Source organism: Typopeltis vanoorti, chromosome 18 (assembly GCF_054136105.1).
Source record: "Typopeltis vanoorti isolate ZY-2024b chromosome 18, IOZ_Tvanoo_1.0, whole genome shotgun sequence".
NCBI classification, from domain to species: Eukaryota; Metazoa; Arthropoda; class Arachnida; order Uropygi; family Thelyphonidae; genus Typopeltis; species Typopeltis vanoorti.
Window position 1 is genome coordinate 112011855 of NC_143566.1, and position 17690 is coordinate 112029544.

Below are 17690 nucleotides of genomic sequence, written 5' to 3' on the forward strand. Positions count from 1 at the left end.
TGTGGAACTATTTTTCAAGTTGCTTCAGGTCTCCAAGTAGGGTAGTGGTCTCACACTGGACAATGGAATTCACTCACTACCTAAAGACATTTACAAACATTCATATCCTGCAGTAGGATTTAAGGCTATGACCTACTTGCTGGAGAGCCAAAGTACTCCCCACTCAGCCAACCAAGCCAGAAGTTACTTGAAAAATTATTTGAATTAACTAGCAACAGATTAGAGATAGGGAAAAAAAAAAAAACTAAACCTATAACAAAAAAAAAAAAAACTGGAATACATGCTATTTGACCCAAAATGCATAAATGTGAAGGTATCAAGTTGAACATTTACCACACATTATAATTCAGAAGGTTGAATCCTAGGTGATTGGAGTAGAGCTTTTGTACTAATTGTTCTGTTTATAAAATTGGAGATCTCACTGTTGTGAGAATTATAGTTGAATTCCCATACTGGGTATTCCAGGAAAGATTTATACAAGGGTGGTCTGAAAAGTTCTCGGCCTAACAATGAAAAAATAAATTTTATAATTTCAAAATTATTTTTATTTTTCAACATAATCTCCCTTAAGACTAATATATTTATTCCAGCGATGCTCCAGCACCATTATCCTGTAGTGGTTCTCAGTAAGATCTGCAAAATACCCCTCTACAGCAGCAATCACCTCTTGATTCGAAGAAAAACGCTTACCAGCGAAGAAGAGTTTTAGTTTTGGGAAGAGATAGAAGTCAGAGGGAGCCAAATCTAGGGAATAGGGTGAATGTTTCAATAATTCATAGTCTAGATTCCTTAAGTTTCAAATTGTCAAAACACTGGACTTCAAACTGGATCTTTTTCTCATGAATTTTTTTATCTAGTCTAGTTAAAAGATCGGAATAATATTCCCCGGTTATTGTTTTACCTTTTCAAGATAATTAATAAACAAAATGCCTTTAGCATTGCAAAACCGATGCCATGACCTTTCTTGCTGATTAAATCTACTTTATCTTCTTTGATGCTGAACAACTGGCTTCTGTTCGCTGTTTTGACTGCTGTTTGGATTCTGGCGTGTAAAATCAGTCCACAAAATCAGTTTTATTCTTGTTAAAATGCTCCAAGTACTGTTCAGAGATTTTCATGTGAGTGCATTTTTGATCTGCTGTGAGCAAGGGCAGCACCCATCTTGCACAGAGCTTTTTCATTTGCTTTATGAAAATATATCCTACATGTTCTTTTGAAATGCCTATAGTCTCAGCAATTTCACTCACTTTGACTCACCAATCATCCAGTACCATATCTATCTTGCACTTGATGAATGATTTCTGATGTTGTTACACTTTTTGGACATCTTTCACATGGATCATCTTTAAGGTTGGTACGGTCATGTTTAAACTCGGCAGCCCATTTCTTAATCATCAGAAATGAAGGAGAAGAATGCCCATAAACTTTTATGAACTTCAAATGAATTTCTTTTGGCAAACCTTCTTTTACAAAGAATTTTATAACCACACAATACTCAATTTTATCCATTTCCAGATATGATAGAATGACATGGAATTTCACATGGATGCTTATGACAGATGTATCACATGTCATAAGCATCCCTTCTATGGTCTGAGAACTTGTCAGACCACCCTCGTACAATCATTCTTGAAAAACTTAATAGCAAATAGGATGTTGAGAAAATTAGGAGAGTGGCTTCAGTAATATCCACATTACAAATGAAGATATTCGAAAGGAATTGGATATTATTAGCATTCGAGAAAATGTTAGAGAGCATCTGTAGTCCAGTTGGTAACAGCTGATAACAACAATGCCCTTTGGTTGGCAAGGCTTCAGTTCAGATCCCCATGTAGGACATGAGAACCTTTATAAGGGATTTTCAGCTAAAGGCAAGTAATTCAATCTCATATGGAGGAAGCAACATTTTTCTCTTATGGGAATTTGGACTTTTCATCCTGCCAGACAGATGAACAATCAGAAAATACATGCAATTGACAGATATAGTGTACAAATAGGAGTAACCACTCTATCACATCATTAATTAGGTTTCCATAAAAGCCAAGTTATATGGCTATGACACGCCATTGAGTCATATATGGCTATGACAGGCCATTGAGAGGAAAATGGACCATATGTCAGTAAAGCTCCTATATGACCACTTAAACTAAAGGAGTAGGAGAAAATTTTGCCATAAAATTTGGTAGGCAAAGTTATGGAGTATACAATTAATAGAGAAATTTTGAAGGAGGTGGAATAGATGAGAGATCTGGGAGTGATGGTGGACAGAGACTTGACATTTAGGGGTCGCATTGCTAAAATTGTAAAAACATCCCAATGTTTTATGGCAATACTGAGGAGAACATTGACATGCAGAAGCAAAGAGGTTATGGTTACCCTATATAAGGCTTTGATCAAGCAGTATGGACAACTATGCAGAGATTTAGTTGCCTGATTTTCAGGGGATGAGGATGCATTGGAGAAGGTCCAGAAAAGGTTTACTAAGTTAGTGTCAGGTCTGTGGAATGTCAGATATAAGGAAAGATTTAAGGAATGCAACTTACAGAGCCTTGTGATCTGAAGAAGAGGGCATATGATTCAGACATATATGTTGGTGAGGGGTTGTTACCAAATTAATGTGGAGAAGATATTTCCGATATTTCATAGAGGGAGGCAGAGATATAACTAGAGGCCATCCATGTGAGTGGTATAAGGAGAGTGAGCAAGGAAGTGAGAAGTAGGTCCTTTGCATAGAGAGTGAATTGGTGAGTAGAATGCATTGCCTGAATGAGTGTGTAAACTAAAATAAAGAATTTTTAATGTTTATTGTTAAAAGACCAGAAGATAAATGATAAAATATACAAAAAGCCAACAAGTTTCACTAGCCACTGTCTAGCATTTTCAAGGCTGAACTGGTGTGAAAACAAATGCATTAAGTTACATGTAAAACATTCACTTTAGTAACTGTTAGGCCATTACATTTGATCATTCGTGTTTGATGGCGTGCATGCGTTCGAATGCTTCAGTCAGAATCCGGTACATGACCACGTGTTGTGTAGTTTTTTGCATATTGTAGCTCTGTTGAACTGAGAGAGATGATGAGATTTTTCCATATGTCTTTAAGAATAATACCTTGATTTCTATTTAAATTATTGCCTGTGCGTAGTACCACAGCTGCTTCTTCTGACTACAGACACAGAACTTTCAAAGAAGCAGCTGTGGTACTACACACAGGCAATAATTTAAATAGAAATCAAGGTATTATTCTTAAAGACATATGGAAAAATCTCATCATCTCTCTCAGTTCAACAGAGCTACAATATGCAAAAAACTACACAACACGTGGTCATGTACCGGATTCTGACTGAAGCATTCGAACGCATGCACGCCATCAAACACGAGTGATTAAATGTAACAGCCTTAACAGTTACTAAAGTGTATGTTTTACATGTAACTTAATGCATTTGTTTTCACACCAGTTCGGTCTTGAAAATGCTAGACAGTGGCTAGTGAAACTTGTTGGCTTTTTGTGTATTTTATCATTATCTTCTGGTCTTTTAACAATAAAAGTTTTTTATTTTAATACATCAGACCAAATATGTACAATTTGAGTGTGTAAACTGTGAATGGGTTCAAGGCATGACTCAATGATTGAGTATAGACCTCCCACAATGAGTTGTTTGCCTCTATGGGAAGTCAGATAATTAATAATGATAATAAAAAACTAACTTGACAAACTCCAGAATTCAGTGAAGCCCACAACATAAAACATCCTTAAAAGCATCTTAAACTGACTTCAAACGACTGAATTCAGAAAACCTAGCTCTCTGGTAAAACATAAAAAATAAACATGTAAAAAAAAAGTCTTGGCCATCTATAAATTCAACGTTTCTTTCTAATTATGTAAATCCAGTGAAGCATTTCTTTTTACTTTTTTTTGACATCAAATAGATATTTACTACTTATGAATCATGGTATGTGTTATGTTTTAATATAACTTCTGAAATTATTGTTATTATTATTATTTTCTTAGGAAAGGTTCTGGCAGTGCATGCCGTAGTATGTATGGTGGTTTTGTGCAATGGCAAATGGGAGAAAAAGAGGATGGATCAGATTCCATAGCTGTACAGATATCACCCAAAATTCATTGGCCTGAGCTTAAAATTTTGATTTTGGTGGTAATGATACAATAATAATATTTTATTTTCTAAAATGAAATTATTAATCTAATAGTGCTATTATTAGTCATATGATTTTATAACTAGAAATCAAAATTGTTTAATATGGCTTTCTTATCTTAAATACCCTTCAGGAGTGAGGGTTTCCTCAGTAGGATTGTTGTTTGAGTAATTTGTTTTATAAAAATTTAAAACAATATTTTCATACAAGGTTCTGCACTTTTTTTTTTTTCAAATTTTGTGCATCAGCACATAGTTTTTTGAAATGAATTTAGTAATTTTGGCAATTAATTTCAAAATTTTCATAATGTTATGTATATTTGAAAGTTATTGCTATTGGGTTGTACATCTTTGTCACATAAGGTGCAACAAGTGGAGCAGTTAAACATTCAACACTGCACAGATAATTGAATGGAATTTCATCTCTCTCTCTCTCTCTCACACTCACTCTAATGAAATCATGTGGTATAGTGGGGAGCCAGTTGAATAAATATATGGAATAAGAAAGAAATTAGAAATACTTTTTAGAAATAATATTTAGAAATAAACTAAACACTATACTAGACAGTATTCAAAGTGGTTTTAACTTTATCTGAGAGTGGGATTAGAAACAAAACCATTGATCAAAGACTAGAAGGGTCTTATGAGAAAAAATAGGTAGTTAACAGATGGCATCGATGGCAGCATCTTAATAACAAATAAGATATTAAGAAAGAGCTTGATATTGTTAGCATTCAGGAGTGTGTTTGTGAGCAGAGTTAATGTAAGATGGTATGATCACTTAAATAGAATGGGAAAAGTTATCTGAACAGGTATTTGGCAGGATGGCAGTTAAAACATCCAAGGGAAGACAGTATGCACAAGATCTAGGTGTATTGATGAAGACTGAAGCCTTAGAAGACTGAAGTATAAGATCTGACAATATTGGAGTTCTGAGAAATAAATTAATTTTGAGATTAATTGGCAATAAACAGTTTGTGACAATTTAAACTTATCATATAGTTCTATTTGAGTATCCCATGCACTCCTGAAAGGTACACACATCAAGAATTTGATGATGAAAAGTGTGAGAACAAGATGTGCAATTTGTGTGTAAGTAGAAATTGTTGAATGTACAGTAAGTCCTCTGTTTATATATGCTTGATTTATGTGGATTTGAACTTATGTAACCCTATATTTCATCATTTTTATTTTATTTTGCCCATCCAATGTTACATGCTTAGGAGCATTTGAGAAAAGTCTGGTGGTCATGAGCAAGAGCATATCAGTGGGATTTTCATCTGTCCAGTGTTTGATCTCTTTGTTGTTAGTCTTTGTACTGAAATAAGTTAAAAATTTATTCATGTGTATGTTATGTGTACTGTGACTTTGATTTGTTAGTAAAGTATTTCACATGAATTTTATTAACAGAGGTATGTGATTGTACATATTTAATTGTGAATTACTGTTTATATTGTAAATTAATATGATGCTGTGTTGTGTTCATCTTTAGCATCGCTTGCAAGATTTTTGGGCATTGTAGCACAATTAAATTCATAATACTGCAATAAATTTTATTAACGTAGAGTTAATTTAATGAATTAATAATAGCCTCGAAGTGTGCAACAGGTGATAGTGCAATCTGACAGTGCAGAAAAGGCCAGGAAAGTCCATAGCATTGGAACAAAAAACTAGATGTGATAAAGAGTTCTGAAAGCATCCAATCAACTCCAGTTCAAGGAGTGTGTTATATGAAAATACCATATGTACCATCAGCGATAATAAGGGGGGGGGGATCAAGCAAAGCATACATTATATGCTGTTAATTTTGCCTACATTGCATGCATGCATAGTAACATAATGGAAAAGTTGTTGGTGAATTGGCTGCATCACCAGAACAGATGACATGTTCTGATCAGCCTCAAGTTGGTGTCAGCAAAGGCCAAAAGCTATGAAAATTAAAGAACAAAAGAAGAAAGCAATGTAAAATAATTTAATGCAAGTCCTGATGGTTTAACAAGTTAAGAGTTTGATATGACTTTAAGAATATGAAGCTTTTTAGAGAGCAATTGCATATGCAGACAAAGAATCTACAAATATATATATTCAAAAGAACTTAAAACAAGATTGAAGATGGCAGCTATACAGCCAAACACATTTTCAACTGGATGGTACTGGTCTGTTATAGAAATTCATGCCAGACATTTCACAAGAAGAAATGAGCATGCCATGTTGAGAAAAGCCACTAAATATCACCTATTTAGTAAGTGAAAAGGCAGTGAAAGAAAAGAAGAAAGCATATCAAGAGTTCCTGGCAAAATAAGTCAGCTTGTGCTCTTAGAGAATACAGAGACAAATGCAAGAAAGCTAAACACTGTAAAACTAACTGAACAAAAAGTCATTGGTAAGAACATAGAAAATAAATATCAAGAAGGTGGCAAGATATTCTGGAGGATGTTGAAGAAGCTCAGAAATGGAGGAAAGAGTGCTGTAAAAGAAATTAGAGATGATAAAGGTGATATGAAAAAGGAGAAAAAGATATCCTTGAAGTATGGAGTAATTACTTCGAAAAATTGCTAAATGAAACTTGAAGTAGAATGCTTCAAGTATGGACAGGCATGCAGTCAGGAATACATTTTCATACTTGAAGTAGAAAAAGCCATCAAAGGCCTGAAATGAAAGGCAACAGGAATAGATGATATTCGACCAGAAATGCTCAAGTATGGAGGTATAAAAGTCTTACAGTGGCTGCACTGCATAGTTCAGAAAGCCTGGATAGAGGGATGAATTCCGGAAAATTGGAGTAGAGCTCTCATAGTACTCATATATAAAAAGGGAAATAAAACCGAATGTGAGAATTACAGAGGTATTTCTCTACTGAGTGTTTCTGGTAAGATTTACGCAAGTATACTTGAGAAATGGTTGAGAAGGCTTTTTGGAAGAGAATCTTGGTGAAGAACAAGCTGGATTTAGGCCACATAGAGGTTGTCAGGATCAGATTTTCACTTTACGACAAATAGTTGAGAAATCATGGGAATATAACAAAGATCTGTATTTAAGTTTTGTAGATCTGGAAAAGGCCTATGATAAGGTGCCAAGAGAGAAGCTATTCGAAATGCTACAGTTATATTATGTCAATGGGGTATTATATCAAGCTATACTTAGTCTGAGTTGTAGGTCAGCAGTTAGAAAATTAAAGAAGTACAAGAAAATGGTTTAATGTTAAATCTGGTGTCAGACAAGGATGTACATCATCCCCTCTGTTATTCATTATCTATAAGGATCACATTATGAAGGAAAGTGGTATTATACCTGATATCAAAATTGGAGGTGTTAATGTCAGCTCTTTATTTTGTGCACATGATGTTATACTTGTAAATAAATCTAGTACAAATCTGCAAGATTCTCTGACTATAATGAATAACTGGTGCAATACATAGATATGGTATGAAGGTCAGCAGTAACAAGACAATGAAAATAGACAGAAGTATTAAAAATATCAACTGCACTGTGAATGGAGAACCTTATAGAACAAGTAAAACATTTCAGCTACTTAAGCACAATTTTTAGTGAAGATGGTAAATTAAATATGGAAATATACAATAGAATCAACAAAGCTGGTATGGTAGGCAGTCAACTGAATAAATTTATATGGAATAAGAGAGAAATTAGTCAAAACACTAAATTAGCTATATACAAGACAGTATTCAAGTCAATTTTAACTTATGGATCTGAGAGCTGGGTCAGAAGTAAAACACTTGATCAAAGACTAGAGGCTGCAGATATGAGAGTCCTGAGAAAGATTAGGGACATTAACAGATGGCATCAATGGCAATATCATATTAAAAATGAGCATATCAGGAAAGAACTTGCCACTGTCATCATCCAGGAATGTGTGAGCAGAGCTATTCTCAGGTAGTATGGTCACTTAAAGAGAATGGGAGAGGAAAGATTAGCAAAACAAGTGTTCTCTGCCAAGTTGGTGGGAAAAAGACCCAGAGGAAGACCAAGATATAGGTGGATTGATACAGTAGAAATTGCCTTATTGCCTAAATTTTTCATGTAGTATTCTTATATCCTGTACACCCCTTGAGGATATATATCAGGAAGTTGATGAAGACGAAGAGATTTGTTGGAATTAGAGATCACCACTGAAGAAGTTGATTCCAACATAGGCAGGAGCTCTAAGCTTAGGAGAAGAATGTTGGAATATGCTGCTTCCTGTCAAGAAATTCTCCTTGAAAACAGAAAGTTACAGTTTGCAGTGTGGTTTATAACTCATTCCAGCTATTTTCCAGAACTCAGCTGTTTTTGTTTTACTTCCATGAAAGATAGAACTCCTAAAGATAGGTATTCTATCACATCTTAATATAGCAGTATCTCTTGTCTTGGATGTTATTTGGCATTATATTTAGCTTTTCATCAGTCAGACAGGGCAAAGTTTGAAATCCATGAGAAAGAGCATGTAGGTGATGTGGACCATAAAAGGAAAGATAAATGTGGTTCATTGCTCATTTCACACATCCTCTGTGAACGTTATGATATGGATTGGCTTACTTTCATGTCATACTTGGAAGACGTTTTCGCTAGGGTGTGTTTAAGGCATCTCCTGTTCAAGATACCATGTGATTCATACAAGAAGAGGTCTTGTGTATTACATAAATGAATAAGAGACTTCCAGATGTTATGAACAAGACCTCTTCTATCCCAATAACTACATACAGATATTATGCAACAGTACTCAGATAACATATGATGTATCAAATGACATGCATAACTATTATGTTATCAGTTGCTTTCATAAAAAGAAGAAAAGAAACAGTTAAATATTCAGATCTTTTTTTATGTTAATGTTCTCTACTGCTTTTTCTGATGATGTTATGAGTGATGGATGGTAAAACATGTCAGAGTTTGTCTAATTTTATAATAAATCTATGAGCCTTACCTCACATTATTTATTTTTATAACTACAATCTTCATAGTTATCTGGTACTATTAATTCTTTAAACACTTTTAGTTATCAAATATGAGTATACTTTTCTTGCAGAAAACTAATATAAATTTTTGATGTTACTAGATTAATGATAAAAAGAAAGATATCAGCAGCACATCTGGAATGAGGCAGAGTGTTCTCACTAGTAAATTTCTTAAATATCGAGCTTCTGATATAGTTCCAAAGAGAATAAAAGCTATTACCAAAGCTATTAAAGATAAAAATTTTCATCTGCTTGCTGAAATTACAATGAAGGTAATAGATAGATATTAATAGATAATAGATTATGTTGGTATATCATTTTTGCATTTCATTTTGTCTCATCTTTGCTAAGTCATCTTCCAGCACATGGATCTAGGGACTGTTTTTATTTTGTCAGTAGCCAAGGCTGTTACTGGAAATTTAGTTTGCCTTAAATCTATTTGGTTTAGTATGCTGTTTTGCAAAAAGAAAAATGCACACATTTCCAGGAATGAAGGAGAAGACTGCCTTTTGTGTTCTTTATTTGATTCCACCCATTAAAGATTGTATATGTAATAGCTCCTTAGTATCATGGGTGAGTTAAGGGTTTAATTTTAATTTTTAATTTTATGTTTGTGTATATATATATAATGGTTTAATGTTAAATCTGGTGTCAGACAAGGATGTACATTATCCCCTCTGTTATTCATTATCTATAAGGATCACATTATGAAGGAAAGTGGTATTATACCTGATATCAAAATTGGAGGTGTTAATGTCAGCTCTTTACTTTGTGCACATGATGTTATACTTGTAAATAAATCTAAATAAATATAAATATATTATGTAAATATATATATATATATTTACATAATCTGCAAAGAGGCCAAACATGGAACTTTTTCAAGCATCAGGCCTCCAGTAAGCAGAGTGGTGGTGGCGTTCTCACACTGAGCTTGAAAAAGTTTTATGTTTGGTTTCTAGAGTAGTGTTTCCAGATTATGTATAAATAAATTCATAACAAGAAAATCCTTAACTTGCTCACAGTACTACTGTACTTTAGGTTTATAACCTTCTGTGGGTGGAAGTCACATTAAAAAAAGGTTTATAGGTTTTATAAAGCTACTACTATGTTTTATGTACTTTTTTTAAAGAATCAACCTACAACAGAATTCCAGAGTGTAAGGCTTTTCTCCCACAAACTGACAAATCCAATTGTGAACTCACACACACCTGGTAGAGCAGATTATATAGATGGGATTAACTACCTTGTCCTCTAGTGATTCCCAAAAATTCCATTTCTGAAAGACAAGCTGTTTTAATTTTTTTTTTTATTTTAATTCCATCCATGAAATGTAGTAAATTTATTTTATTTTCCACTGAAAACAGTGTACATACTATGGTCCCACATGTAGAACTGGAAGAGGTCTAAGTCCCAAAAATATCCTGTGCTATCCAGTTCCAAGCCTGGTAATTAAGAAGTTATTTTGTTTGAAGTTCACCAGGATGTCAGCATGCTTACAAGTCATGCAGAAGTATCTCAAATTCAGACCAAGAGAATCCAAAGCATAATAAGTCCATAGAACTTTGACACCATATAGCTCTAAAGGATACAGTTTCAAAGTTAATTTTGGTAAAATGTGATGGTAGCTTTGAAGCAGATGCATCAAGTCTTGGCTTCAGGCATAGTAGCCAGCTTTCTCTAATGGAGGATAGTGAGTGAGTACTGGGCAACCACAATTTGTACAAGATTGTCAGGCTTCTTCAACCTAATGTTAGTCCTATAGTGGGGTACTACTGCTGTTATCCAACCTTTGTTTTTTTACTTATTCTCTGTAACCCTCATTATTGCATTATGTCTTCTGACATGTAATCTACATGTGTGATAACATTGAGTGAGCAATATGTGCCAATTTTCCATACTGCTGTAAACTTGTTCTATAATTCTTGTTATCACTTCTTTCCTGGGTTGTACAAGCTTGAGTTGGCAGATCACTGATTCTTGTCTTAATTAAATCTATATATTTGAATCCAGGCAGGAGACAAGTTCCATCCCTGATCCGTTGAGGGAGAGGACATGTTTAGATTATTGTAATGCAGTGCAGTCTCATCGACTGAATGTTGTAACATTATAGCTCATCTCTTTTGTTTAGTCATAGCAGCTCTAATCAATATCCTTCCATTAAGCACCAATCCGGAGGCATGTCAAGATCCCAAAACCTCCATGGTTTACAGTGCAAAGAAAAATATTAATGGTACATCATGGGGAAGATACAATCAAGAATGGACTGATGATCGAACAGCCTCATTTATCTGGGTGAGTACTGAGATAGACTTTACTTAGGATGAACCTATGATAGAGTCTAGTTAGAAAAAGTAATTCACAATGAAGAGATACTGTTGAAGTTTAAGTGAGACTTTTGAAGAGAAGAGAGGAAAGATCCTTGAATAAATGGGAAAGAAGAGTGGCCTGTTCGAGAGAAGAGAACACCAAGGTACCTCCACTCCTTCAGAACTAAGATAGAATGTAAAGACATGTCAGGGAAGTTCAAAGTTCTCCACCTTCAGTTTCTTGTGTCTATCTGAAAGGACAAGAGAAAGCATACTTTAATTTTCCACATTGATATTTAATGCTCATATTTGTAAGAAGTTGACTGCTTAGTTGAGAAGTTCCAACAAGTCTTCTCTAGTAGATGCTGTGAGTACAAGATCATAGGCATAGCATTAAGAATGGTTGTGTGAAGTGAGCAGCCAATATAGCTTGAAAGAGAGTGAAAAAAGAAAGAAAATGTTCCTCCTCACCAGAAATCCTGCTCTAGCAACCAAACCTTGAATTTTTTGTTCAAGCCAGTTCAGATTTCAATAAGCTTATAAGCTCGAACTTTATAAGATAACGTTACCTGGGTATAGCAGGATATAAGGCATAGCTTGTGATTGGTTTGATTGGAATTACTGCTGAATTCTATAAGACCAGCTTAGCATGTGGGCAAGGGGGGGGGGATTAATATTTTATCATGTTCTTAGTCTTCTTATTATTTTTTTCTTTTTTCTTCTTCAGTTTTGTTTTCAGTCTACCAGGATGTGGATCCATTTCATACCTATTTGTTACCAGATCAATGAATGCCAGAGGTCTGGGATAAAATGCAGAAAATAAAGGGTATATATTTCACCTTACCCTTCTTTGATCTGTAGTGAATGGATGAGCAATTGTTTACCCAAAAGCAATTGCATACTTTCAGAGAGAGTTTGATGAAACATCAGCATCCTTTTACACCTTTGAATTCCTGTCCTCCCCCCCCCCAAAAAAAAAGAGCAAAGTGAAGAAAAACATCTAATTCTGTTCACTTAGAAACACTCTGGAAGATTACAATAAGCTGTGCAAGAAAGAAGCTACTCTACTTTGCTTCAGTGCTAAATATCTACTGTAGGGCCATGATGATATCCGTTATGAGATGGTTAAAATCTATCACCATCCTTCATTTTTTCATGGATCAGCTACTCTATTTATTCAACAAATTTTCCATGAGAATGCATTTTGGAATCCTGGCAAAAGGTAATTATTATTGCCTTTACAAGTCAGGTAAGGATCTCAGAATACTACCAATAATTACCATCCAGCTGCTTGTGCAGGATCTTGAGGGATTAATGGTTAACTCATCTTTCTGTGGTTTGTGGAAAGCAACAGCTTTTTTTTTCCCCAAGACATAATCGTGCTTCTAAAAAAAAACATTCTTCTAGATCATTAAATCCAACTGGAAGCATCCATTAGAGCTGCTTTCCTAAGAAAAAGGGTATGACAAAGCTTGGAGGCTTGGCAAAGAGGGTGGTTTCATTTGGTCTCAAAGGAAGCCTCCCTCTCTTTATTGAAAACTTCTCTCTCTTGATCTTTTCTTCAAGGGTTCCATGAAGTGCTGTGTTAAGTGTCATGCTATTTGCTGTCAGAGTTAACTCAATAAGAGAACAACTTTGCCTGACTGTAAGGAAGGAACTTTATATAGATGTCTTTACCATCTTTTGTCATTCTCACAATAGGAGGGTCATTGAGAGAGAGACAGTTGCAGCAAGACATTGATCGTATTCCAAACTGGGCATGTGTAAATATGGGTTCAGATCTTCACTTCTTGGGTGCATTTTTTCCACAAACATGGTATGTATGCTGACCTACAACTAAGATTAGGGCAAACACAATAATTCCAGTTGTGTAAGAGAGGTACAATTCTTAACTCATATTTGGCAAAAAAAGATGGGGGGTTTCTGCCTTGTATACTTCAACTGCAAGATCAGTGCTAAAGGAAGATGAACATTTTTTGCATTCTAGCTTCTACCTCTTAAGGTGTAGGCAGATTTCATTGCTCTTTTAATACTGTGCACTTATCAGAGAAAGATTTGTTATGGATCTTAAGTCTGTGCTTCTGCCAGAGACAGTACATTCAATTGGTTGGATCCAGTCTTCCATTAGGCTATTAGAACTTTAACTGGGGAATTTCGAACATCACTTCTTTCTAGTCTTTACAATTCCAGTTGTAAGAGAAGTACAATTCTTAACTCATATTTGGCAAAAAAAGATGGGGGTTTCTGCCTTGTATACTTCAACTGCAAGATCAGTGCTAGAGGAAGATGAACATTTTTTGCATTCTAGCTTCTACTTCTTAAGGTGCAGGCAGATTTCATTGCTTTGTTAATACTGTGCACATATCAGAGAAAGATTTGTTATGGATCTTAAGTCTGTGCTTCTGCCAGAGACAGTACATTCAATTGGTTGGATCCAATCTTCCATTAGGCTATTAGAACTTTAACTGGGGCATTTCGAACATCACTTCTTTCTCGTCTTTACATTGAAGCAAGTGAACCATTTTTGTCACTTTGACATGTGACTAAAATAAATTTCCTACCAAACCATCAGGGACCAATAATTTTTTATCAGTGAGAAATAAATAAAATACCTGCTTATTAAATAAGTTAAGGAATTTACAACATACACAGGATATAAATTAAATTAAACTTTAATCTATAAAATATAAACGTATAAAATACCTGTCAGACTTTCATCCATCCATCCCTTTGGATGAAACCATTGGTCTGCAAATAAAAATATTAATACAATCTCCAGAAATCAGAGTACACAATGCTCCATGGGGGCCACTAAGTACTCGACCACAATTTGGCAGATCTACATTCCATCATGCAACTTTTCTTCGTTCAGATTAGTTAAAACATTCCACCCCAAAGTCTCTAGTGGGATCTGCTGCTGTCTTTCCTGACTGCATAATTATTATTATACAGGTATTTTCATGGAGTCAGAAGATTCATCGCAGGAGATCCATTATTCACTCACTAGCTGTCATTCACACGATACCTATCATACCTCTCCTTAAATTTATTCACTAATGAAGCACCCACAACCACCTCTGGTTGTCAAACCAGAGGTGGTTGTGGGTGCTTCATTAGTGAATTAGTGAATCCATTCCACCTATTCACCACTCTTCAAGCAAAAAATCTAGTCCTAACACCCTTGCGAACCACACTCTTATACAGCTTCCACTGGTGACCCCCTGTACTCTCCCTTCTTGCCATGTACTGAAAAGAGTCGTCAGTGCTAATCCTATAAAACCTCTTTAATAACTTAAATGCTTCTCTCTTATCTCCTATTTTTTTGCCTATCAGCTAATTTTTGAAGCCTACAGACTGTCAATCTATTCTCATAGGGAGCATTCCACAGACCTCCCACAATCTTTGTCACTTGCCTCTGGATCCTCTCCACAACTTCTTCATCCTACGGAATTCTGGAGTCCAGATCTATGTGCAGTAGTCCATATGTGACTTTATTAGATCCTTATATAGGAGAATAATAACCTCTCTATCCCTGCTTGTTAGTGTGTTTGTCAACAACCATGTAATCTGATGTGCTGTTTTTGTTACACTCACAATATACCCTCTAAACTTCAACTTCCTATCCACAATCACACCCAAGCCCCTGGCACCCATTAGTTCCTATTACAGTTCGATCAATATAGTACACAGCTTCTGATCTCTTCCCAAATTGCATCACCTTACACTTGGCCACATTACACTGGCAGCCATTTACCTTTTCCCATACTGCTAATCTGTTTAAGTCTTCCTGCAGGATCTCTGCATCAACCTAATTTACCATTGCTCTTCCTAGTTTAGGATCATCCTGGATATTGTCCACAACTGAATATTTCCTCAAATCATTTCCTATATCATTGATATAAAAACTAAATAACAGAGAACCAAGTACTCAGCCCTGTGGTACACCACTGGTCACTTGCCTTTACCAGATCTCAACTCTTTTATAAACCAGTCTTTGATATCTGTTCATCATCCACTCTCTAATGCAAATCACCAGATTCATATTTGCTCCAATTTATGTAATAGAGTTCTATGTGGAATCTTATCAAAGTCTAGCAATAACACAGAGTAGCTGTTTCTCTTATCCAACTCCAAAGTCACGTCATTATAAAAAGTAAGCAAATCACTAAAGCAAAACCGATCCTTGACAAAACCATGTTGTCCCTTATAGAGTGTAAAAATAATCATAATTTAAAATTCTGAATATTTTTACGTATTGTTTATGTTAGTGTGTTTATTAGTTTTGTTTTCATAACACACATTGTCGGCACTTGCAATGTGCCCGTTATGGAAATTGTTTTGTCAAAAGTGATATGTAAAGAAGTTAAAAAATTGATATACTTACTGGATTTGATATTTGTATTACTTACAAGAATTTTATTGTAATTTAAAATATTAAGTTTTGTGTTTTTATGAAGACATTCTCTCTTGTCGCTAACGGAGACAATGTGTCAGCCATTATTTATACCTAATTTCTTGCTCACCAGTTTCATGGAGTGTGCATGCTCGCCGAGAAGTTTGATGTGTGATTGACAGTTGACAAGTTCGGTATCGAAGCAATGAGAGAGTAAACAGAAAAGCATTGGGTAACTGAGTAACGGCTGTAAACAAGAGAGTGTTCAGAAAGAATTTAGAACACAGACCGGCAGATATTTAGGTTCGGAGGAACTTAAGTTTTTTATGTGACAGTTGGAGAAAAATTAATAGTATATTCCAAAAAAGGAATCGTGGAACCATTAAGTTTTAATGTGGAATAAGTATGTGGATAAATAAAAGAAAATATTGCTATATGCAGTTTTAAACGGAATATTGGAGGAAACACTAATTGAAAGATTTATAGTAGATTCCAAAAAGGAAATTGTAGAACTGTAAGTTTTTTTTTTAAATGGAAGAGTTAAGACTGTCAATGAGTATTAGTGAATAAAAGAAGAAATTGCTATTTATGTTCTAAAGGAATGTTCGAGAAAACTCTGATTAGGAAGTTTCATCTGTATTAAGGATGCCGGATCTGACTATTATTTCTACTGAAGAAAAGAGACAGAATTAAGTTCGGAAGAATTAATGTGTGCTACATGAGTGATGAAAAAGGATCCTGTGAAAATGAAGAATAGAGTCATATATCTTCAGAAAAGAGCCTTGACACAGAGAGAAACTGGCTATGAACATTTTGTGATTGTGCAAACAAAGTGTTTAGTCTATTCTTAAGTGTAAGTTTATTTTTAAAAGGCCTTAGATACAATTAATTTGTGGTTAGTTATGTAATATTTGTTTGAAGTGTATATATATATATTGTTTTTGTTATATTAAATGTGTTTATTTTGTATTTTGGTCTTGAGTCAGTGATTATTTGGATTCTGAAAGAAAGAGTTAAGATCATTGCACCAATTGGAGTGAACCCTTGTGCATATAATAACATATAGGTACACTTGGAAATAAATTAAAAAATAATTGTTGAACAGAGATCATCTGTATGGTAGGATTAAATATTAAGTAATATCTATGAATACTCTATCTATATAAAAATCCTCTAATTATTAACAATGGTGCAGTCGCTGACAGGATTGGTTATGACTTAACTTTATTTTTAGAATCCAGAAAGTAAATCTTGACTCATGTAAAATGGCTACAGGAGATAGCAATTTTAGTTGTGAAGTTTCTTCAATTAAAGATGAGGAATTTTTTAGGTTAATTAATCCAACTTTCTTTCTCAGGAGATAGTAGTGAAAGCATAGAAACATTTTTTGGATATGCTGAAAAAATTAGAGATTTGGGAAAATGGTCAGATTTTCATTTGTTGATTATACTTCATAATAAATTGTTGTGCAAAGCCAAAACATTCTTAAACACATCTCCTTTACTGAGAGACACTGACAGTTATGCATCATTTAAAAGTCTGCTAATATCAGAATTTTCAAGTGTAAGAGAATTAGGGCCTAACATTTGGAAAATTCATCAGTGCATTCAAAGTAATAGGGAGTCTGTTTCAGAATACTATCATAGACTTTGGAGTTGCTCATAAATTTAATGTTTCACATGAAGAGAGATCCTTTTTGGAATGGTTGCTGTTTAATCAATTTAGGCTTGGCCTTAAAGATAATTTGAAAGAAACAGCATACAAGAAAAAGATTACAAATCTTGAACAGTGTTTTGAACTTGTTAAAGAAAAGGAAGAGAGATTTAGAGAGATATTTCATTCTGAAAATAATAAGCAGGTAAATTCTTTTCAGTAT

The 17690-nt window shown here is 34.5% G+C and overlaps 1 protein-coding gene across 3 annotated transcripts in view; it reads left to right on the plus strand.

The window, feature by feature from the left end:
* Positions 1 to 17690, plus strand: part of Mvd (mevalonate diphosphate decarboxylase) — a 137938-nt gene that overhangs the window by 92589 nt on the left and 27659 nt on the right. For all 3 annotated transcript variants that reach the window (XM_090408722.1, XM_090408723.1, XM_090408721.1), the window contains 2 exons: positions 4013 to 4157; positions 9214 to 9384. In XM_090408722.1, the coding sequence (XP_090264848.1) occupies positions 4013 to 4157; positions 9214 to 9384 (316 nt within the window). The remainder of the gene's footprint in view (positions 1 to 4012; positions 4158 to 9213; positions 9385 to 17690) is intronic.